The sequence below is a fragment of the Macrotis lagotis genome, chromosome 1 (genome assembly GCF_037893015.1).
Source record: "Macrotis lagotis isolate mMagLag1 chromosome 1, bilby.v1.9.chrom.fasta, whole genome shotgun sequence".
NCBI classification, from domain to species: Eukaryota; Metazoa; Chordata; class Mammalia; order Peramelemorphia; family Peramelidae; genus Macrotis; species Macrotis lagotis.
Window position 1 is genome coordinate 308,065,522 of NC_133658.1, and position 25,214 is coordinate 308,090,735.

Genomic DNA, 25,214 nt, shown 5'->3' on the forward strand with positions numbered 1-25,214 from the left:
GGAACTGCACGCTGGCCCTCAGACGCCCGGCCGCCCGCAGGGGCCGCGCCTGCCCCAGCTGCCGGAAAGGAGCCGGCCTCCTCCGTGCTCGCTGCGGGTCTCCTCGGCGCCGCGCCCCGTGAGCCATGGCGGCCGCCTAGCCTCGCCGGCCGCCGCGCAGTCGGTGCTGAAGAGACGCCGGTTGACCCACGGCCGGACCTGGGAGGGGCAGGAGGAGAAGTCGCCCGTGCGCTTTCCGCCGAAGGAAGGAGCGCAGTCCCGTAGGGCCGGGTCGCCGCCAGCCCGGGCTTTGCACTCATGACCCCACCAAGGAGCCACCCCGGCGGAGGGCGGATTCGGCCGTGGGAGCGGCGCCGAGTGCCCCCCACGGCTGGCAGTGGGCACAGCTCGGAGCATGAAGAGGCTGCGCGGCGCCCGGGAGCCGCCCTCAGTGCCCCCGCTTCTCAGAAGAGGAAACTGAGGCAGATAGAAATGTAAATGGGCTCGGGGTCATAGAGCGGCCCCGGTCCCGCACCCCGAACCACTGCGCTCCCCTTGTCCGAGATGACTGGGCAGGAAACCTTGGGCACGACTGGGTAGGAAACCTTGGGCACTTCACGGACTGGGCAGGAAACCTTGGGCACTTCACGGACTGGGCAGGAAACCTTGGGCACTTCACGGACTGGGTAGGAAACCTTGGGCACTTCATGGCCATTGGAGCGGGACCATTTCCCTTTCCAGCTCATTCCAGCTGTGCCACCCATCCTGAGCCCAACTGGGTGATACAGTGGTGGGATCTGAATTCAAATCCAGCCTCAGACATTTGTATGCCCTTGGGCAAGTCACTTAACCCTGACTGCATCACATCCAGAACCAGCCCTGGTCATCCCGATCTGTATCTGATCAATGGGCCCCATGGCCCTGGAGGAGAAAGGCAGGCTGCTGACCTAGCACAGACCCCTCACTCAAATTCAGTGCCTGTGTTGGTCATTGCACTTGACCTCCCAGAAATCATTATCTTCAACACTGAAGGACAAACAGCATGAGTTAGGCACTTTGTTCTAAATTCTAGTTATATAAACAAATGGGAGGAGCTTTTATTCTAGTAATGGTTGGATATTATTTAATAATAATTTCAAAATAAATATAATTTTAAAGTCTTTCTTAAAATTACTGAAGCCCTTTATATATCCATTATCTCATTTGAACCTTACAACAAACTTGGCAATTATATATATAGTTTAGTTTTTTGCATGGCAATGGGGTTAAGTGACTTGCCCAAAGCCACAGGGCTAGGTAATGATTAAGTGTCTGAGGCCAGATTTGAACTCAGGTACTCCTGACTCCAAGGCCAGTACTCCATCCACTGCACCACCCAGCCACCCCTTGGCAACTCTATATTACAGGCATCTGTTTGATCCTGAATAAACGGCTTCTTTTTTGTCTACAATGTTTCTTCATCTCTAAAATAAAAGTTGAACTCGATGGCTTTTAAAGTTTCTTCTAGCTCTAAATCTATACTTCTAATTATTACCCTCCTTATTTTATAGATGAGAAATGGAGATGAACTAGTAGCCCATGGTCAAACAGCTATTTACCTAGATCTTTCTAAATCCAGGAATTTCAATTTTGAAACATGAGAGTGGGAGAAGGAGAGAATAGTGAGATCAAGGACATGGCTGAACTGAAGTTTCATACAGATCAGAGGAACTGGAGAGATTGAGGAGTTGAGAGGCTACGGAGCTGCATGTGTACATTGAAATCTGCTCCATGAGGGCAAGGGTTGGGGGAGGGGGGAAGAAGGTGAACCAGCTCCTGAGATGTTTAAGAAAGGAAGAAGAGTGAACCAGAGCTTCACAGAAGCTAGCAGCAGGATTAGAAGAGACAGATTGAATCTAGGAGGAGGAAAGATTGCTGAAAGAGTGACAGAGGGAGGTGGCTAGGTCACACAGTGGATAAAGCACCTGCCCTGGAGTCTGGAGTACCTGGGTTCAAATCCGGCCTCAGACACTTAATAATTACCTAGCTGTGTGGCCTTGGGCTAAGCCACTTAACCCCATTGCTTTGCAAAAAAAAAAAAAAAAAGTGACAGAGGAAGAGTTTGGGGGTAGGACAGTCAAGGGTAAAGAATTCCATACTCCTACTCCTGGGAGTGTCAGGGAAGAAAAATTCCAGTGGGGAGATGTGGATCTTTTAGGAAAACAAAGTATCTTTTGATCAGGCTCTCATACATTGCAATGTTGACAGCCTTAAATTTCACAAATTCAAAGCCTCAGGTCTTTTTTCTGGCCTCTTTTATAGGCCCTAGTCCAAAGTAATGTTCAGATGTTACAACTCAGTCAGCCAGAATGTCCTCACCTTTCTAGGATCATAATGAAAGTCCTTTTTCTCCTATCAGAGAGATGTAATAAAAATCCCAAACCAAGACTCCTTTTAAAAGTTTTTTAAGTTGATCAGGCTTGCCTTGTTCCCCCTTCTACACATTACTAGTTAGAAAAAAGAGAAAACCAATATTATAATAGGCATTTTAACAAATTAAAAACAAGTAAAATATTTGCACTTATCTCCATTCAAATTCACCTCTGTATATAACAAGTAAAAGTTATATAAACTTCGGGGATTTTTTTATTTGACTTTTATATTCTAAACTTTGCTGAACAAAGTTATCTCACTATTTATTTCTGTAGTATGACATCAACTCCAATTCTCTCCAGGCTCATTGTATTCCTTTGGGATGGTGTAGTTAAAAGGGCCGCGAAGTGACTACAATTCAAGTTTCAAGGTCCTAGAAGTATTGGGTATGGCAAAATTTAACTAAGGTACTTCCTAAAGAAGGAAAAGTCCTTTACTACACTATCTTATTTGAATTTTACAACAATTTGAGAAGTATTATAGTAATTATTACTGATATATTCTAATAACACACACCTCTGTAGGTCCTGAGCCCTATTGGCATAAAACTTGTTATAAAAAGCAGTCACAATTACACCATTTTAAAAAAATGACATCACTAAAAAATATTCTATTGCTCTTATTTTTACATTGTCTAGATTTCTTCATGTATGCTCACTTACCTTTTCAAGAGAGTCATTCCTTATAACAGAGCATTTTTTTGGAAAAAAATTGTTAAAGGAGAAAAGAAATTCAGGAAATCAGATCAATACATTGATAAATCTCACATGATATGTAATGTTTCATACCTGTGTGTGAGGACTGTAGGGTGTTGGTCTTCACAGGGTGTGGAGGGGCACCCCTAGGGAATCCATTACAAAGGGGGAAATAGCCCAGCCAGTCACAAAACTGGGAGAGTTCTCCTAATCCCATACCAGAGATGACAAACCCAAGATTTGAAGAAGCTAGTTCTCAGCTAATCAAGAGTGACCTAGAGACCTTGACCTAATGCAACTGAGTTTGCACAGTTAGGTAAATGATTATTATCCCCCCTGTGACAATTGGGGTTCATCAGCATATCATGCATCATATGATGGGGGAAATCATATTAGGGACATGTCATGGAATGGGTGGACCTCTTAGATTGTAACTCAAACTCTGAAAGCCTATGAACATCCAAGAGGAAGGGGAAGGAGTTTCTGAAGACTATATAATAATTGCTGTAATAACCCCACCTCCTGCCTCATGCTAGGTGAGGTATTGGTATCTTACAGGATTCGTGAGTAAAATCTACAATTTTCTCTCACTCTAGCAGGTTTTTCTTTCATTAATTTATAACACTGTGGATCCCCTACCTCCACAAAGGAGTCAGGGGGAAGGTGTCTTCTCTTATCTCTTCCTTAAGACATATCTTAAATATGAAATGTTTGTTAAATGGCAAGTTGCAAGAATAATAAACATAAAAGGTATTCAATAGAAGGATTAAAATAATTAAGGAAAAATAATTAAAATTGATCACCCATAAACTTAGATTATGATTCCTACTAATGTTAAGTAAATAACAGTAGGGGAGAATGGACATCCACTTAGAAATTTAACAGTGAACTAAGCATATATTCTAAAAAGTCATTGACATAAAGAAGGGTTCCCTATTCACCAAAATATTCATGCTGTATTGCTACTTTTTTCAGAGAAAAGTTAGGTTTTTTAAGTATAGAATCTGGGGTGGCTAGGTGGCACAATGGATAAAGCACTGGCCCTGGAGTCAGGAGTACCTGGGTTCAAATCCAACCTCAGACACTTAATAATTACCTAGCTGTGTGACCTTGGGCAAATCACTTAACCTCATTGCCTTTCAAAAAAAAAAAAGTCTGAATATTAGATCCTGTCCTTCTCAAGGTCTGTGCCTCTCCAGCTATAAGGAGGACTATATGCATTAACCTCTACATCTTCAAGCAGGCTTTCCCAGTTGTGTAAATTGATAAAGACTATCCTGAGAAAGCAGGAAGTCTGTGTCTATAAGAGAAGTCTATGTCTATAAGAGAATTAAATAAATTCTTATCCTTATGACATTTTGGAAAAGGAGAAATCCCAGTGTTTTCTATGTCTATAACAATCTGATAGCAATGTAAAATATCAAATCAGAATTGGAAACAATAGGCCTGCTGTTAATTGGGTCTTTGTCAGTTCTGACATAGAACAGACTTTATGGATGAATAAGGGAATCATAAAGTAATCAATGACACCTTTATGCATTTATATGTAACCTGATTGGTTGGTTGGCTGACAAAAGTTTATGATTCTTTGAGTTTTTTATAAATGCTCCTCTCCTTTTAAGCTTTGTGTAAACATCTTTAATGATATCTTCCACCTATAGGTTTTTATGGTAAATCCTAATGAATAAACTTCATGTATAATATAAAATTATTTTTAGTTTTTTTTTAAACTTAAAAATTTAAATTTTGCAAGAAAATGTTCTCATGAGTTATTTGTGCCTGATCGGTGGTGAACTCTTATTGGTCTGATCATAATCTGTCATAATCAGACACACTATAACTTTATTCTTTTGACTTCTAATAACAAATATGACTTTCCCAATTAAATCAACTGTCACTGGATGGTGCTGACATCCTGAAGGGAGAAGATTCACATACTTTAATTGAAGTCTTAGCATAACTGATAAGGCACAAGGTCTAGGGTTGGGAGAAGTAATGCCTCCTAGAATGTTTTCCTGGAGAATGGAAACTGATCACCTGATCAATCCTGATGGACTTGCTCACTCCATCAGTGCAATGATCAGGGACAATTTTAGGGGATCCATGATGGAGAAATCCACCTGTATCCAGAGAAGGAACTGTGGAGTTTAAAGGAAGACCAAAGATTATTATCTTCAATTTTTTTTGAGGTTTTTGTAAGGCAAATGGGGTTAAGTGGCTTGCCCAAGGCCACACAGCTAGATAATTATTAAGTGTCTGAGGTTGGATTTGAACTCAGATACTCCTGACTCCATGACTACCTAGCCACCCCATTATCTTCAATTTTTTAAAAAATTGTCTTTATATAATTACAATACATAATTTTGCTATCTCTAATGTTTTCTTTCTTCCTTATGGATCAGTTTTTTCTCTCAATACATATAATTTTGATCTATGCATATAATGGAAACAAATGTAAAGATTATATCAGATTTCCTTCTGCTGGGGAGAGAAGGGAGAGAGAGAGGGGAAAATTCTAAAGTTCAAAACCTTGCAAAAAAAATGATTGGTAGAAACCACCCTCGTATGTAATTGGAAACTGATCACCCCTGTGAGTTTGGCCTTAAAAAAATAACTAAATTAAATATATGTTAATCTTCAGAGTTTGTCCTAAAAATAGAAAAATATTAGCCTCCAGTGTTTGGTGTCAAGAAAGAACAAAACAGATTTAGGTTAACATATATTTATTAATATTTTTCTAACCTTGTGGATATGCATGAATCTGTGGTCAGGCCCCAAAATGAAGTTTTGAAGAAGAATTCTTATACCTTTTCTACTTATATCATTCAGAAGTTGGAACCTGAAAAGCTACTTTCTTGCTTTGTTCATCAAGGGAATAGCCCTCAAGATGGGACTGCGGAGCTGAATATCAGACTCCAAAACAGAACTCATCATTTTTCTCTAAAATATAACCCTTTTTCAAATTTGCCTTTTATAGATGAGAATACCACCATCTTTTAAAGATTAAAAGGAGTGTCTTATCAGGTATGCTAAAGACCTCCACAAAGTAATATAAATCTTCCCCCTCCAGGATGTCAACACCACCCAGTGACCATAGATACAAGGGGATTAGAATTCTATAAAACCAGATTCTGAAGACTAAAACCTTGTTTAAAATAATTATAATTTAATTATTTTTCAGGAACAAAATTCATGGAGGTCATCAACTCTAATACAGTGGGGTTATTTGGTCCTCTTTGAGAATGAAGAACAACAGCCAACCAATATAAGTCCAGGCTTCCTAGGATTTGAGTCTCCTTATACAAATGTTCACTTGGAGCAAGGAGTGGTATGCAAAATAATATCTAGGAAATGTTATTTAATAAGGAAAAGAGGATAATAAGGAGATAATCTTATTAGAGCAAGGCATAGCAGTTGAATAAAATCAATATTTTATGGGTACATTATACCACTTATTTCTCTTGCACCAAGTCATCAGCTCCCATGGATTCGATTATCACTTTCATTCACATGATTCCCAGGTGTATATATACAGTCTAATCTACACTGCAGTCTGCTTGGAGAAACTAACAAATTTATCTGTCCCTTTTATTATCTCTGGGTCATTGTGTGAATTCATTCACACCCCTGCTGGAATCCAAAAAACTATATCAAGAGAACTCAGGTCTTCCCAACTCCAGGTATTTCACCCTCATCATGTTGTTACCTAACTGCCTCCCACAACATTTCTTAAATATATTTCTTCCTATCCAGTTGGACAGATACTACTAAAGTTAAAATTCCAATCACATTTTGACCAAAATTACAATAATAACTTTCTTTTTGGTCTCCTTGATTCAAGATTGTGTCAATTCCAACCCATTCTCTATACATATGCCAAAGTGATTTTCCTGGAATGTAGATCTGATCATATCAGAACATCTAGTCAATAAATTACAGTGGTTTTATAGGATAAACTAGAAAGTAGTCTGGACAAAATTTATTTAAGAGAAACACCTCATTTCAGATAAAACTTTTTTTAATAGGTTTTTTTTTTTTTGCAAGGCAAACAGGGTTAAGTGGCTTTGCCCAAGGCCACAGCCACACAGCTAGGTAATTATTAAGTGTCTGAGGTTGGATTTGAACCCAGGTACTCCTGACTTCAGAGCCAGTTGCTTTATCTACTATGTCACCTAGCCGCCCCCAGATAAAACTTCTAAATGAATGTATACCTTAGATCTAAAAGGTCTTAGAAGAGTAAGGAAGAAATTACATTTTGGGTTTATCAATAAAGAAAGATACCATGACCAAAAAAAGGAATAGAGAGGATGGCAGAATTAAAAATGAACAATTTAAAATACAGAGAAGTAAAAACAAAAACCAATAAAATTAGAATTGAAAGGCTAACAGTTTACTGAAAATTTTTTCAACATACTTATTTTATTTTTCAAGGCAGTGGGGTTAAGTGGCTTGCCCAAGGCCACACAGCTAGGTAATTAGTAAGTGTCTGAGGCTGGTTTTAAACTCAGGTACTCCTGACTCCAGGACTGGTACTCCAGCCACTGCTCCACCTAGCCACCCCTCAACATATTTCTTTGACAGAATTATCATTTTTTTCTTTTTTTCTTTGTTTTTAGATTTTTGCAAGGCAAAAGTGGCTTACACAAGGCCACACAGCTAAGTAATTAAGTGTCTGGGGTCGAGATTTGAACTCAGGTCCTCCTGGCTCCAGGGCCAGTGCTTTATCCACTGCGCCACCTAGCTGCCCCAGACAGAATTCTCATTTCTAAGCTATATAAGTGTCTCAAACGATTAATACAGATTTAAGCTCTAATAACTTAAAGTGGGGATAAAAATATTACCTACTTTACAGGAGTTTTAAAACTTCAAGATAAAATATGTAAAGTGTTTAGCAAACTTTGAAAAACTATATATATATGTGTTAGTTTTGTTATTATTGTTGAAATAGGAAAACAAGATTGGCAATTGATTATGTGTTATGACAAAAGAGTGAGGAGTCCAAGATGACACACAGATTTTGAAATTGGGTGAATGGAAACACAGTGGTGCCTTCAACTGTAATAGGGAAATCTGGAAGGGAGGGGGTTATATTTAGGAGAAGGAACAGGTTGGTTTTTGTCTTTTGTTATTGAAGAAGACCAAAAATGGCATTACTATGTTTGAAACAACTTCCAGCATGTCCGACTGTGGCTTATCAGACCAAAATGAACTCAGAATACTCTACTGCAGGTCAAGTACAAATAGTTCATATGAACACCTGGGGTAGGAACTCCAAACTTATGGATGTCACATTTCCTTTGAGCTGCTTCAGTTCTACATAGAGTACAGCACCCTCACTGAAGAGGGCACACCATGCTGGGCAGTCCCATGCCAATGTCTCCCATGCTGTATAATCAATTTTAAAGTTCTTCAAGGAGATCTTCAGGGTGTCTCACTATTGCTTCTTCTGACCCTTGTGAGAGCTTGACCTGTGTTGAGTTCTCCATAAAATAGGTTTTTGGCAAGTGTACCTCTGGCATTCTAACAAAGTGTCCGGTCCATTGTAGTTGAGCTCTCTGTAGTAATGTTGTAATACTAGGCAGGTTAGCTTGAGAAAGGACGTCTATGTCTGGTTATCTTCAGAATCTTCCCAAGACAATTTATGGGGATTTTTTTTGGGGGGTGTTGTTTCTTTTTTCCCCCAAGGCAATGGTGTTAAGTGACTTGCCCAAGGTCACACAGCTAGGTAATTATTAAATGGTTGAGGCTGGCTTTGATAATAATGTGAACAAGCAGCACTCAAGGAAGTATCTAAGCTATCACCAATTAAAGTTATAGGTTATAAAACCCACTTAATCAGCATTTCTATATATTACCAACAAAGTCCATCAGCAAGAGATAGAAAGTGAAATTGCATCTAAAATCAGTGTAGACAATATAAAATACTTAAGAGTCTACCTGCCAAGACAAATCCAAGAACTATATGAACACAGTAACAATTTTCATACAAATAGTCATATATAAACAATTGGAAAAATATTAATTGCTAATAGGTTGGTTGCTCTAATATATAAAAATGATAATTCAACCTAAATTTATCTATTTATTCAGGACTATACCATGGAAAGTATAATAAATTATTTTATAGAGAGAATGCATAAAATTCATCTGGAAGAACAAAAGGTCAAGGATATAAGGGAATCAATGGAAAAAACGTGCAGAAGATGATCTAGCTGAATCAGATTTTGAACTGTAATATGAAGAGTTAATTATCAAAACAATTTGGTACTGGCTAAGAAATAGAGTGATAGATCAGCAGAATACATTAAATATGTATTACATTATTGCAAATTACCTATCTGGTATAAGATTATTTATTTATTTATTTGTTCGTCGTTCATTTAATTATTTATTTTAGGTTTTTTTGCAAGGCAAGGGGGTTAAGTGGCTTGCCCAAGACCACATAGCTAGGTAATTATTATTAAGTGTCTGAGGCCGGATTTGAACTCAGGTACTCTTGACTCCAGGTCCGGTACTCTATCCACTGCGCCACCTAGTTGCCCCCAGTATAAGATAAACCCAAAGATCCAAGCTTTTGGGACAAAAATTATTATTTGACAAACACTGCTGGGAAAACTGGAAATTAGTATGGCAGAACTAAGTACCAAAGAAATATCTCACATTGTATATCAAGATAAAGTCAAAATGGGTACATGATTTAGATGTGAAAAGTGATACATAAGTAAATTAGGAGAACATATAATAATTTATTTGTCAGATCTATGAAGGAAGAATTTGGAACAAGAGAAAATATAAAGAATATTACAAAATATAAAATAGATCATTTTGATTATAAAATAAAAAAAAGATTTTATACAAAAAAAACCAATGTAACCAAAATCAAAAGGAAAGTAGAAAAAAGGGAAAAATTTATGCAGTATGTATCACTGATAGAAGTCTTGTTTCTCAAATATATAGAGAACTGAGTCAAATTTATATGAATAAGTGTCATTCCCCAATTGATAAATGGTTAAAGGATATGAACTGGTAGTTCAAACATACAATCAAAGTTATCTATAGTTAAGCAAAAACATTTCTAAATTACTATTGATTAGAAAATGCAAATTAAAATAACTTGTTTATAGCATCTCTTTGTGGTGGTTAAGAATTGAAATGGAGAGGATGCCTATCAATTGGGGAATGGCTAAGTGAGCTGTGATATATGATTGTGACAAAATATTATTGTTCTAGAAGAAATGACAAGCAGGATGATTTCAAAAAGACTTGAAAAGACATGAGCTGATGCAAAGTAAAGTGAGAAGAACCAGTTGAGCTTGTACACAATAACAATAATACTATATGATGAAGAATTTTGAATGGATTAGCTGTTCCCAGGGATACAATGATCTAAGATAATCCCAAAAGGACTCATGATGAAGCATTCTATCTGCCTCCAGAGAAAGAACTAATACTGTCTGAATTGGACTGAAGCATGCTATTTTTCACTTTCTTTCTTATTGAAGTTTTCTTATATAAAATTATTAATATGGAAATGCTTTACATAATCACAACATTAATGTATAAACTGTATTAAATTGTTTACCATCTTAGGGCAGAGGAAATGGAGAGAGGGATAGAATTTAGAATTCAAAACTTAAAAAAATTTTTTTAATGGTTTAATGGGTAATTGGGGAAAAATAAAATATATTAAATACGTGTGTGTGTGTGTGTGTGTGTGTGTGTGTGTGTGTGTGTTTTGCTGTCCATTTTAGAAGTAGCCATAAATCTTTTAACTCAATTCTACAGAAATTTTTTCAATTCTATATTTTCTGCTTTGTTCATTTTTATGTTAAACTTATCTGCCAACTGATAAAAAGATACTGAGTCTACAGTGAAATTGTATTACTATGTTCTCTTGAAGCTCAGTTTTTTTTTTATGATATGAGATGCTGAGATATCTAAATTATATGTCTATTACTAATCCAGGTTTTTTGCTTATGGTTCCTTTCAACATAGTTTGTTTATCTCTTTATTTTTGAATGTTTATTTTTCTTTGATACCATGAAGGCAAATTCTTCCTTTTGGGGCTTATTTGATGTAGAGAAAATTTTTTTTCCCATTCCCTCAGTTTTATTTTGTGCAAGTCTTTGTTTTTAAATGTTTCTTTAAAACCACAGATTGTAGGGTTTTGTTTTTTATACATTCTGTCACCCTATTTTGTTTTATTGGGCTGTTTAATCCATTCACTTTTAATGTTACAAAAAAGATTTATATTTTCCTACATCTATCTCTAAAATTATTTTGTTTTCCAAGTTATGATTTTTCCCCCTCTTCTGTTGTAAATGCAGCTTTATGTTCCTTCAGATATTTTGCTCCTTTTATTAAGGTTGACCTGTTTCCACTAGTTCTCTTCCCCTTCACTCCTAATTAATTCTTCTGAATTGTTACCTTTCGTTATAGAGTTTTATTAGTTCCTCTCTCCTACTTTTAACTGGTTACTTCTTTCCCCCCCTTTTTTCCTCTTAGGCAAGTAAATTCACCCTTTTCTTTCCCTTCAACTTGTCTTATTCATTAATTTAAATTTAATTTTTGTACCGCTTTCCAAAAAGAACTTCTTTTACTCTCTTCTTTATCTATGTTTTCTTTCTGCTTATTTTAAACCCTCTTCACTGTTCTTTTTTTCTTTCTTCTTTTTTTTTTTAATATAATCAAAACCTCCAAGGTATCCATTTTAATCTGTGCCCTTTAGGTACTTTCTGTCATTTGCAAAAATGTAGGACTTATTATTATGCCTCATTCTAAGAACAAAGACAATTATTGCTGATGTCAGGGAGGACATTGTCCCATATTATAGTGGGGGGGGGGCCTATACCCCACATCTATACCCTTTCTTTTGACCTTTTTTCTACATTTGACTGAAAATCTCCTCCCTGTATCTATGCTTTCATAATTCTCCAGCCAGTAACTCCCAAGGGTTCCACCTCACCCTCTCAAAACAAGATTTTTTTCAGATTCCAATTTCACCAGGTCTCATCCAGTATAAGGTCTCTATCTTCTTTCCATCATATGAGCTACTACTACTACTACTACTACTACTACTACTACTACTACTACTACTACTACTACTACTACTTCTAGTCCTTTGTTATGGAAGAATATTACAACAGAACAACCAAGTGGTTGACTGGGAGACAGGTTTGGATGTATCAGGTTGTAGCATTCCATGGTATATTGTTGAATAACTCAAAGGTGGAGGGTCTAAAAAGAAAGGTCATGGTGAAAGTCCTTAGGAGCAATCATCAGTGGAATCCACCCATTTTAAGACTAAGACTTCCTTCCTTCCTCCCCCCCATCTTTCACCCTTTTTTTTCCCCGAGGCAATGGGGTTAAGTGACTTGCCCAAGGCCACACAGCTGGGTAATTATTAAGTGTCTGAGACAGCATTTGAACTCAGGTACTCCTGACTCCAGGATGTGACTCCACTGCACCACCTAGCTGCCCCCTTTTCACCCTTTCTTATCTACTCTCAAGTAAGCTCTTTTCTTTCTGAGACCAGAATCCCTTTCCACTCATGGCTAGCCCTGATGTGACTCTAACCCATCACTCATTCTTTTCTATTCCCTGTCCCCCTGTTCTCCTTTCATGTATCCTACCTCATTGTAATGTTATCTCACAAAAGAAGCATTCATATGTAGACAAAATGTTGCCTGGTTCTGTCCATAATACCTTGAATCTGCCTCATCCTTGTTATCTTTACCAGATTTCTTCTTTCACCCCTCTTTTCTTGTATACATTTAGAAAAAAAAGGTTCTTAGTGGTCTTTATGTTGTCATTCTGTCATAGCTGCGTCCTTGCCTGTTGCATTTATGTACTGCTCCTGAATTTCTGTTATTTGTGGTGTTTGTAAAACAAATAATCTTGCTGATTCTGGTTTTCATTCTAAAAATATTTCAAATTCTTATTGAACATCCATCTTTTGTCCTGTATAGTTAAACTCAAAATTATCAGGATTGACCATCTTATGCTGCATCTTGAGCTTCATAGTTCTTGTTTTTTTTGGTTTTTTTTAGACTTTTTCAAGGTAATGGGGTTAAGTGGCTTGCCCAAGGCCACACAGCCAGGTAATTATTAAGTGTCTGAGGTCGGATTTGAACCCAGGTACTCCTGACTCCAAGGCCGGTGCTCTATTCACTGCACCACCTAGCCGCCCCAGCTTCATAGTTCTTAAGAGAAACACATTATTTTATCCCTTTTTCTTTTTTCTATGTGATTGATATAGAATAGTCTTCTGATATTTGAATGTCCCTTCCTTTGTATTTGAAAGAATTTGAATTTCCTTCCCCAGATAGCTTGCAGACTTTGTTTCTGAACTGAATTCTTTATTATTTTCCCAATTACATGTAAATGTAGTTTTTTCATCATTCATTCTTCTACAAATTTTTGAATTTCACATTTTTCTAAAACCCTCTCTCTTCCTCCCCCCTCCCCATGGTAGCAAACAATCTGATATGGGTTGTACGTGTACAATCATGTTTAACATTTCCATATTAATTATGTTATGAAAGAGGAATTAGAACTAGGGCAGTGAAAAACCATGAGAAAGAAAAAAAATATAAAATATACTTTGCTCTGCATACAGACTTCATAGATTTTTCTGTGGTTGTGGATGGCATTTTCCATAACAGGTCCTTGATTACTGAACTGCTAAGAGGAGCTCCATCCATTATAGTTGATAATCTCACAATGTTGTAATTGATATGTACAATGCCAAATTTAATTCTTAAAGTGAATAACTATGAGTCTTGGAGTTTACATCTTCATTTCCTCTTTTTCCTCCTTCCTTTTCTTCCTGCAAGCAATCTGTGAGTTCTTTCTATTGGAATTTCATTTCTATGTTTGAAAGTTCTAGAAAGTTCTCTTCTATTTTTCCTTCATTATGGTATTAAGGTCTTTTGTTCTCTTGTTCTTCTGGGAGCTATATGAACCTTTGATTGTCTCTATGAATCCTGGCATTCAAGATCCAGATATTTTACTTGTATAGAAAACATTTTCTTTTTTTTTTTTTTTGTTTTTCTTTTAGATTGCCCTTCATTTCTATTTGCATTCTGAATCTATTGTTCTTGATTCTTTCCCAGGGAGACTTGCCATTGCAGAGTTAAAATTTTTAATTCTGCTCATTATTTTTCCTGTGCTTTCAAAATTCTTATTTCTCTTTTGAACCTCCCAAGAGTATTGTGCCATGATTCCAAAATCTCAAATTCCATCATATGCTCCTCTACTTTATCAAATGTTGGATGATTTTCATATATTTTACAGTATTTATTCCTATATGCCTTATCTCATTTACTAGATCTGGAGGTCATGTTTCTTTCTGTTGTCACAGTTTTTCCTGTTGACTTCTTTGAAAATACTTCTTTTTTAAATCTTTGGTACTTTCAGAACTCCCCCCACCAAACTTCCACCCCTGCTCCCACATCTTGTCTTTCTCCCCTCTGAATGTGGTTTCCTTAGGAGTTGTACCTCCAAGCAACTCAGGCTTACCCCAGGTTGGACAATTTAATATTCATCAGTGTAGATCTGTGCCCCAGTTGATTTTTGGGTGGTCAGAACTAGCCCCAGCTGAAGGTTATGCTCATCAGGCTTAGTGATGTGCTGTACAGTGTCCTATCCCTGTGATTTGTTCAACTCCCCTTTTTTCCTCAGTTCTCTGATCCCTAATCAGGAGTTCAGAGACTGTTTTCTTTGGTTCTGGAAGTTGAGTTTTGTAGTGTGTTTGCTTTCAGGTAATAATCCCAGGCAGGCTTTTTTGTCTAAGGGACCATGGCCAAGCAAACTTCCTAAACATGGAATTGAGGTCTTCAGGGTACTGGTAAAAAATGTAGAGGGAACTGAGATATAGGAATGTATTTTGATGTAAGCCTGTCATGTCCCTAGGTGGGTCAGTACAGCCTTGAAGATACTAAAGATTCAAGGTAGGGGAGATGCTGAATGAGATCAGAATCAATATCAATTTCTAGGGGGCAGCTAGGTGGAGGCTAGGTGGTGTAGTGGATAAAGCACCCGCCCTGGAGTCAGGAGTACCTGGGTTCAAATAATTACCTAGCTGTGTGGCCTTGGGCAAGCCACTTAACCCCATTTGCCTTGCAAAAAAAACCCACCTAAATATCAATTTCTAACTTCTGGTTTTCATGGGTTTTTTTCTTGGTAATGTAATCATTTTATTAATAAGGCCAGCAAATTTATAAATAAAAGAATGGTCATTTATTTAGCCATCTCTCTTAGACTAAACATCCATCCTGGCAGTGAGCTTACAGTTTATATGCCCTTTGAAAAGTATGTGTACCAAACAACTCTAATTAACAAAATGGAAGGTGGGCTATATTAAAATGAAGGTCTTGCAGGAGGTGACTTGGGTTACTCAAAGAGACTTTTAGGGGTATTTTAAACCTTCTTTTGGATCCTGGGAATCCTACAGCCATGGAAGCAGTTGAAGTTGCTTTATCTTTCATATAATTACTGATTTGAAGAGATTTCAGAGATCATGAGAACTGGAAAAAACTGTAGTCATAGACTGAGCATAGGGGGTAGGGAAGGTGGGGAGGAGCTGCTCTGCAGCCTATGAACAACACTCAGTTGGGGCTGGATGGGTTGAGACAGAGACCTATCCTGGTGAATGGGATGAGCCTGAGATTCTTCAAGATACAGTACCCCAGGAACTCACTTGATCTAGAAATCTCATCATTGTCTCCTATATTTGTGTCTTGAGCTTCCCTAACAGTGTTGAAGGAGAAATATTTATGTAGTTTTCTAATATTAAGAAAATATTAGGGGCAGCTAGGTGGCGTAGTGGATAAAGCACCAGCCTTGGAGTCAGGAGTACCTGGGTTCAAATCCGGTCTCAGACACTTAATAATTACCTAGCTGTGTGGCCTTGGGCAAGCCACTTAACCCCGTTTGCCTTGCAAAAACCTAAATATATATAAATATATATATATATATGTATATATATATATATATATACATATATATATATATATATATATACATATATATATATATATTATTTGTGCAGGTAAATTCCCTCAAATTGTCCAAAGTAACTCCATTGTTAAATGTCCAAGATAAGAGCAACCTCAACCTATCTTTCTACCCCTTCTCTAGTTTTCTGCCTCCCAGTCTTCCAAAGTATTTGAGCCAGTCATAGGAGGGGGAGGGTCACCCTTCAAGTCCAACCCAGTCATTTCCTATGGCTGCTCCTCTTTCTTTCCTTCAGGTACTCTTTCCTCAACTTTTCTTAATTTAGCCTATCCTTAAGTAACCTACTGTCTCTATAAAGGAAATTTAACCTGTGAACTGCTTGTGTTTTGTAGATCTGTGATGAACTTTGCAGGTCTATGAATAAAAAATCTGAGCTTTGATACCTCCAGGGTCAGTTGTGAGTTCTCAATAAGAACCCTTAACTTTGAGGTCTGTCTCTGGAGGTACCGCCTAATTCCCTGTCATCATCACCATAGCAGGTTCTTTTTTGTGACATTCTTTTTTGGTTCCTCATTTTTTTTTAACCTATTTCTTGACTTTAGAAGTTACCTTATAGCTAGCCTCTACTCACTTCTGATGGGGTTGTCTGGCCTGTGTTGCTTTTCTTCTTGTTTCTTTCACAGATTGGGCTGAGACCTGAGAGTTTTCAATACTAACAAACTGGTATGATCCAGAGAAGGATATGTTTATTGTTCTCCTGTTTTGAGCCCTACAAGTTCCTAAACCAGATTTTGGTCTGTTAACTTGAGTGTAGTTAAAATTCAAGAGACTACTGCTGGACCTAGTTACTATTATTCCACCAGGAGACTTTATAGATTCAGATCAACTGAACTTTTGCCTCCCTTAGTTATGGGACAGCTGCCCTTGTTATTCCAATGAAGGCTTAGATAAAGGACTAAAAACTAAAACTGAATCCTAGGCATTCTGGGGCTCATAGCCATATAACTATTTTTCTAAAACAACTTTTGCTCAATACATAACATCCCCTTTGTTTATTCCTCTGTACCTGCCATCTGGGTGCAGATAGACCCTGGGCTTAGGGTGACAAAGCTGCTAGAAGCACTTGTTCTTGATCCAGAAAACAGTTCAAGGATACCTTCTCTAGCAGCTCCTAACCTAGCATTCAGACTCAGCACTTTCCTTGGCTACTGGAATGTTCCCTGCCAACACTGCCTCCTATACATTCCAAGGCAACATAGCATTCCAGTGCCTGCAGATCTGTCTTCTTAAGCTTCCCTAGGCTAAGAAAAATGACTCTGTGACTTTACTTAGTTTTCCTGTCAAAAGTGAATAAATTTTAACATATTTTTATAAGTAACTGGAAATTCCCCAATTTCATAAATCCTACTGATCAAATTAGCAGAATAGAGGAGTAGAGGCCCAACTAAAGTCCCTCTAGGTAATTAAGGCAATTAACATTTTAGAAGGATTAGAGATGACTCCTTTAAAGTAAAACAAAAGGCTCAATTTCAAAACCCATAAGAAACCAAATTCTAGTCAGACTGTGTCCCACCTTGTCCACCTTTTGCTGGGTTCCTTCTGGTTCGTTCTCACCTTGCCCTTCCTCATCCTTATGTTGAGGGCTGTACTCTTCTAGGTTGGATGAGCTGAAATTGAGGGATGGGGTATCTAAATAAGGAAGTCTTAATCTTTTCTGGGAGGGTCTGACTCCCTGACTTCACCCCTCCAAGGTAGTATAATTCTTGACTTAGAGAAATATCATTAAATGTGTTTGATAACCTAGTTATGTTTTACTCTTTCTTAAGGCCAAAAACTCTGATAACTTCTGTCATTGATTAGGACAGGACAGGACCTCTCCTTATTTTAAGATCAATATTTTACATTCCCTATCAGAATTTAGACTGGTATATTTTTCTAGATTGTTATGGTGGAGGTGGACTGGGCAAGCTAAGAAAAAAGGCTCTTCCTCATTTTTCCCATCTTGACTTTCTCCTTAGCTTATAATACATTCCATAAATATGTTCAGTTAAACACACAAGACTTTCCCTTTTTATTCACTAATATCCTTTCTAACTCTTTCTTCACTCTTGAAGTACTGGGGATCCCCTTCTTCCTTTTCTCTCTTCTTGAGGTGGTACAGTGGTTAGAGATCATGGCCCAAAATCAGGAAGGTTTGAGTTTCCCTCTGGTCTCAGATACATCCTAACTATGTGACCCTAGACAAGCCAACAACCCTGTTGGCCTCAAGTTTTTCATCTGTAATATGAGCTAGAGGAGAAAATGGCAAACCATCACAGTATCTCTGTCAAGAAAATCCCAAAGGGAGTCAGCAAAAGGTCTGACATAACTGAAAAATAAATGAATAACAATAGATCTTTTATCTTTTCTCCCTTAATCTGAATTTGTCGTTCTACTCCCACAGACTCCTCCCTCCCCATCCCAGTGAGCTCTCTCATAACTAAGTTTGGTTTTTATTTTTTATATATTTATTCATTCATTCATTCATTTATTTATTTATTTTTAGGTTTTTGTAAGGCGAATGGGGTTAAGTGGCTTGCCCAAGGCCACACAGCTAGGTAATTATTAAGTGTCTTGAGACCAGATTTGAACCCAGGTACCCCTGACTCCAGGGCCGGTGCTTTATCCACTGCGCCACCTACCTGCCCCATATTTTTTTTATTTTTTAAGAAAAAGAAGGAAACAACAAAAAAATTGTTTTACAATATAGGAAATGTTCCATACCTGTTGATCTGCCCTACTCAACCTCTGGAAAAGAGCTGTGGAGTGATGTCTTCTCATATGTGTTCTTTGATCACACTTGTTCTTTTTAGTTTTGTAGCTGTTGATTTTTCCATTTATATTAATCTAATGTTGCCTGAAAAGTGCTGTCTAAAGGAGTTGGAGCAAAAGAATTCACTTAAAAGATCATTATGATCCAGAAGAATTTAGGACAAAAGATATTTATTTACACATTACTGTGGATATTAAAGGAACAAGGAAATTGAGCAGTAACATGGGATTGTTTCATAAGGGAACTCATTAGAGTTCCCTAAGAAAGTATTAAAGCTAAGAGAGAAATTAAGAACAATTGCAAGGGCATTGCAACCAGACTGTTAACATCAGGGAAATGGGGCTGAATAAGCAACCATCTAGGAATAAGACCAGTTATATAGGGTTCAGGCTGGGAAAGGGATAAGGGAGGAGTTAGGGTGGTATTAGGGAGGGATTAAGGAGTGGGTTATACAGACTGTGTATGTCCTGAGGGTCAATTTGGTGAGAGCAAGGTATTTCACTGAAGTTCACTGACCTCATTAGCAAGGTACCTCACTGAAATTCATTGCCTCATCAACTGGATATTTAGTGTTTTCTTAGCTTTACTTTGCTTTCATTTAAATCTTTCCATACTTTTGTACTTGTCATATTTGTTCTCAAAGAAAAATATTACATTCTATTCATCAAAACTTCTTTTTTTTATTTTTGTTTTTGCAAGGCAGTGGGATTAAGTGATACATCTAGGTAATCATTAAGTGTCTAAGGCTGCATTTGAACTCAGATCCTCCTGACTCCAGGGCCAGTGCTCTATTCATCACAATTCCTTCAAAAATTTTCTATTAGCCTCAAGGGCACCTTAGATGTCATCCTCAGCTCATCACTTTCACTCCCCCCCCCCCATTCAATCTGTTCACAAATCCAGCTGGATCTACTTTTCCCATTCTAGTCCATCCTCTTATTCCATTCTATTCCTCTATCTACCCGGATGACAAAATGATCTTCCTAAAGTGCATATCTAACAATGTCATCCCTTGCTGTCAATAAATTTTAATGCTTCTCTTTTACTTCTACGATCAAATATAATTTCTATTTGTTTTTAAATCCCTTTATAACCTGGTTCCTTCCTAACTTTCCAGTTTTCTGATACTTGATTCCCCTCCATGGGGTACTCTACAATCCAGTGGTGCTGGCCATCTTGCTGTTTTTTGCCTTTTCCCAAATTGTTCCCTGTACCTGGAATTTTTCTCTCATCTCATCTCTGCTTCTGGTTTCCTTGAAGTCTCACCTAAAATCTTCTGCAAGAAGCTAGAACCTGCCCTCTGTTGGTTATCTCCGATTTGTCCTTTTTTTACAGGTTATTGTTTGTATACTGTTGTACACAACTGGCAGGTTTTCTCCCAGATTTGAGTTCCTGGAGGTTGTTTTTTCTTTTCTTTGTATCCTTAGAACTTAACATATTTCCTAACACAAAGTAAGTCTTTAATAACATGCTGTTGACTTGATAATTGGTCTCATTTCACTGCTCTAGTGAAGGCCCTTATTCCTTCATGTCTGGACTATCGTTAATATGCTGTTGCTGGGTCTCCTTACTCCAATTCATCCTCCATTCAGTCAAGGAGGTGATTTGTCTAAAGTGCAGGTCTAATCATGTCACTTCAAAAACAAACATGCAAAAGGAAAAAAAAAAATAATGCCTGTGGTTCCTCCAGAATAAAAGAAAATCTTCTATTTGACTTCAAAGCTCTTTGTAACCTAGCACTGTCCCATCTTTCCAGTCTTCTAAAAATCTTACTCCCTCTGGGATCTAATAATACTGGCTTCCCCGAAGTTCCACAAACTAGACACTTCTCTCTGTCCCCCATGGCTGAAATGATCTACTTCCTCAACTTCACCTAATAACTTCCCTGGCTTCTTTTGTGGTTGTTCAGTTATTTACTCATGCCTGACTCTTCAAGATATTACACCAAGACCTTTTATCTTCCATTATCTCCTGAAGTCTATTCAATCTCATGTTTGCTGATTTGTCATTTGCTAAATGACACCATTTAGCCAACTTATCTGCTATCTCCATATTCTTTAGTCTTCAGTCTTTCAACATCAGAGGTTTTTTCCAGAGTCCTGTCTTCTCATTATGTGGCCAGTGTTTAAGTTTCAGCTTCAGTATTTATCCTTCTAAAGAACAGTCTAATTTCTTTTTAAAAATCTTATTTATTTAAGGCCATGGGGCTAACTTGACTTGCCCAAGGTCACAAAGCTAGATAATTATCAAGTGAGTGAGGATGGATTTGAACTCAGGTCCTTCTGACTCTAGGGCCAGTGTTCTATCAACTGTGCCACCTTGCTCCCTAATTAATTTCTTTAAGTATTGACTTATTTGACATTCTTGTTGTCCAAGAGACTCTCAAGTCTTCTCCAGCACCACAATTTGAAAGCACGGATTCTGCAGGTGCTCAGCTTTCCTTATAATCCAACTCTCACAGCCATAGATATTGTTACTGGAAAAATCACATCTTTGATTATAGAAACCTTTGTTGGCAAAGATTTGCTTTATCTTTTCTATCAATTAACAAGCATCTTTTAATTTCATGGCTGTGTGAGCTTTGAGCTCAAGAATATAAAATCTGATAATACTTCTATTTCTTCTCTATTTACCAGGAAATGAGAGAAACAGTTGCCAAGATCTTAGTTGTTTTTTTTTAATGATAACCTTCAAGCCAGTTTTTAAATGCTCTTTCACACTCATTAAGAAGCTTAATTCCTCTTCACTTGCTACTATCAGAGTGGTATCATCTGCATATCTGAGATTGTTGATATTTCTCCCAAGAAACTTAATTCTGACTTTTGATTTCTCCATCCTGGCATTTTTCATGATTTCCTCTGCAAATAAGTTAAATGCAAGGTATTAAAAGTATGCAGTCTTGTCAAACTCCTTCTCCAATTTTAATCCAATCAATTGTTCCATTTGGCTCCATTTTGGTTCTAACTGTTGCTTCTTGGCCCACATACAGTTCCTCAGGAGACAAGATAGTATCTACCACATTTTGTTGTGATCCCCAGAATCAAAAGCTTTAGTGTAGTCAATGAGACAGAAATAGATGTTTTTCTGAAACTCTCTTGCCTTCTCCATAATCCAATGAATGTTGGCCAATTTGGTGTCTAGTTCCTCTCTGCCCTTTCAAAAACCAGCCTGGTAATTTACATGTTGCTGAGGTCTAGCATGCGGAAACTTAAACAATATCTAATTGATGTGTGTGCAAACTGTTTGATAATTTGAACTTTGGCATAGCCCTTCTTTAGAACTGAAATGCAAATGATCTTTTTCAATCTAATGCCCAATGGGGGGTAGCTAGGTGGCGCAGTGGATAGAACACAGGCCCTGGAGTCAGGAGTACCTGAGTTCAAATCTAACCTCAGACACTTCATAATTACCTAGCTGTGTGGCCTTGGGCAAGCCACTTAACCCCATTTGCCCTGCAAAAACCTAAAAAAAAAAAATCTAATGCCCAATGTTGTGTTTTCCAAATTTGCTGGCATAATGAGAACAGCACTTTAACAGAATAATTTTTAGCTTTTTAACTGACTCAGCTAAAATTCCATCACCACCATTAGCCTTATAGTTAGCAATACTTCCTAAGGCCCACTTGGCTTAATTCTCCAGGGTGTATGGTCCTAGATCAGTAACTACATCTTTGTGGTTATTGGTGATGTTAAGATCTTTCTTGTAAAGCTCTTCTGTATATTCTTGCTGCTTCTTAGTCTTTTCTGCTTCTGTTAAATCTTTACCTATAAAATACTTACTAAGATCTCATCTTTTATAAGACGCCTTTTCCATTTTCTCAATTCTAGTGCCTTCCCTTTGTTAATTATTTCTTACTTGTCTTGTATATAACTTATTTTATATAGATTTGCATGTTGTATCTTCCATTAAGCTCATGTGCTCTTTGAGGTCAGGAACTGTCTTGTTTCTTTTTGTATCTCCAGAGGTTAACAAAGTACCTTTCACATAATAATGTCATGAGTGGCCAGGCTTCAGAAAAGCCTGGAAAGACTTGCAAGAACTGATGCTGAGTGAAGTAAGCAGAAAGATATTTGCACTAACAATGACATTATATGGTGATCAACTATGATGCCAAAAATTGTCATCTTTCACCAGAGATTGTGGAAAAAATACTTTTCTGCATACAATCATTTATAACAAAAACATTAATTCTGATGTGTCCTTTTCCTAACCTAATAACCATGAAATAATCCATAAAATAAAACAGGCGTTAGGCAAAACATTTCCCTCACTTGCAATTCCCCCAAATTGTGACCTTTTGTGCTAACATCTCAGCTTAAAAACTCATTGATTTTAGATAAGTGGCTTTTCATAGCACATAAAACTGTGCAGCAAATAAAATTTATAAAACTAAACCATTTTTTTATTCTGAATCTTACCTTCCATTGTGTCAGATGATGGTATGAAGCTGTTGTACTATGTATAGTACCATCCTTCTGTAGACCTCTCACCTGGGCTGCCCTCTGAAAACCACAAGAGGGATTGCTGGGACTTCAGTTGCCGCTGTCGGAGGCTGGCAAGACCTCCACATCATCTCTGACCTCTATCTTTCAAAACTGGGGGATGCATCAGCTTGAAATAATCCTCTGTGGAAGTTTGCTTTCTGTGCTGCATGAGATCCTTAAAGGCCTCCAGGACCCCCAGCTACTGCAGACATTCCCTCGTGAAGTTATCTAAAATTTTTCTTTTTTTTTAAAAGTTTTTGCAAGGCAATGGCTTGCCCAAGGCCACACAGCTAGGTCATTATTAAGAGTCCTCCTGACTCCAGGGTTGGTGCTCTATCCACTGCTACATGCATTTGAGGTTTCCATGGGCTTCCACAGGCGCCTCAGGAAAAGATGAAGCAGCCCTGGACTTCTGCTCTAACCCTTCAGCCTTATGTGCTTCCTCTTCTGCCTCTCCTCCCCTCCCCCTTCCTCTCCTCTTCCCTCCCCGCCCCTCCCTCTCTCTCTCTCTCTCTCTCTCTCTCTCTCTCTCTCTCTCTCTCTCTCTCTCTCTCTCTCTCTCTCTCTCTCTCTCTCTCTCTCTCCCCCCCCCCGGCCAGACTGCGGTGGCCCTCCGGACCGGCAGAGGGCGCTCTCCGCCGCGTCCCGGTGGCGGTTCAGCCGGGAGACGCCCGTCTCCAGGAGCGACGACGCCCCCGGAGCCCCGAGCGCCGAACCGGAACAGGAACCCGGAGCCGGGCCGGAGCCGGAAGCGGAGGTGCGGCCGCAGCTGGGGGCGGGGGGCGGGAGCAGCGTCGGGGCCCGCAGGCGGCGGCGGCCCCGGGTGAGCGGACGAGGCCGGGAGCCGGACGCCGCGCCGCGGCCCTCGCCAGCGCCGGTGAGTGCGCGCCCCGCCCGCCTCTCCAGGCTCGGAGCCGGCCTCGGGCCTCCCTGTGGCGTGGAGCCCCTGGGGCCGCGCCAGGGACAGCGCCGGGCCGGGCCTGGGCTTCTTCCTCGCCCTCCCCTCCCCCGCTCCTGTTTCCTCGGTTTCTCCCGGCCCCGTCCCCTGCCCCCTCTTACCCGCAGAGCTTCCTCCCGCTCCTGCCCTCCCTCTCCTCCTCCTCCGCCTCCCGCTTGCCGCCCGCGGCCGCGTCTCCCCCGCTCCGGGGCTCCAGGATCGTTGGAAGGGGAGCCCAGAGGCCCGGAGCAGCGGGGGCTGTAACAGTAACAATGTGTCAACAAAACGGTGACCTCACGGGCCGGACGCCCCCAGCTTGTCTGTCTTTGTGTGAAGCTGCTGGAGACACCTGATGTTCTCTCTTTTAAAGAGGAGCCTCCGAGAGGTCAAGCAGTTTTCGATAGAAATGGCAACACAGTAACCGCATCCTGCAGCCCCTCGACCTACTGTCATTAGTGGCCCATCTTTTTATCTCGAATTCCTCCGGGGATGATTTTTAGATTACTTCCCCCAAAGTCAGACATGAATGATGACTCCCAAGAGCCCCTTTTGTCCCAGCCAGTCTGTCATTATGACTGCCACATTTGTGATTCTTAAGAAATTGTAATGTTCCGTGATAGCACTAACAAAATTTTATTAGAAGATGGATGGTTTTTGAAGTGGAGATCAGCTTGGAAATCTTTCATTAAAGATTTTATTTGAGTTTTACAAATTTTCCCCCAATCTTATTCCCCTCACCACCACCCCCACCCCCACACACACACGGAAAGCAATCTGTCAGTCTTTGTTTCCATGTGGAATTCTGATCTTTAAAAAAATCGTTCGTTTCCCCAACTTCAGTTTGATCTAAAACATAGATTTCAATTGAATGGATTAAAAAAAAAGTTAATTAAGAGCTTGCTAGATGTCTGGTCCTGTGCTAGATGTCTGTCCTGTGC

General features: G+C 39.0%; 2 protein-coding genes across 2 annotated transcripts in view; one reads left to right on the forward strand and one right to left on the reverse strand.

The window, feature by feature from the left end:
- The window catches only part of LOC141495228 (uncharacterized), a 186,638-nt gene that overhangs the window by 122,527 nt on the left and 38,897 nt on the right, over positions 1-25,214 (forward strand). The gene's annotated exons all lie outside the window — the stretch shown is intronic.
- Positions 12-24,729, reverse strand: LOC141505680 (uncharacterized). Its single transcript, XM_074211724.1, has 4 exons — positions 24,724-24,729; positions 23,959-24,534; positions 23,274-23,357; positions 12-456 (listed from the first exon to the last, which is right to left on the reverse strand). The coding sequence occupies exons 1-4, from the start codon at positions 24,727-24,729 to the stop codon at positions 19-21; spliced, it is 1,104 nt and encodes a 367-aa protein (XP_074067825.1). The 3' UTR covers positions 12-18.

Coding starts and splice junctions, on each gene's coding strand:
- LOC141505680 (XM_074211724.1), bottom strand. Junction 23,358..23,958: donor GCGGAGAGCGCCCTCTGCCG/GTCCGGAGGGCC, acceptor TGTGGTTTTCAG/AGGGCAGCCCAGGTGAGAGG. Junction 457..23,273: donor ATCATCTGACACAATGGAAG/GTAAGATTCAGA, acceptor TATCTGCCTCAG/TTTCCTCTTCTGAGAAGCGG.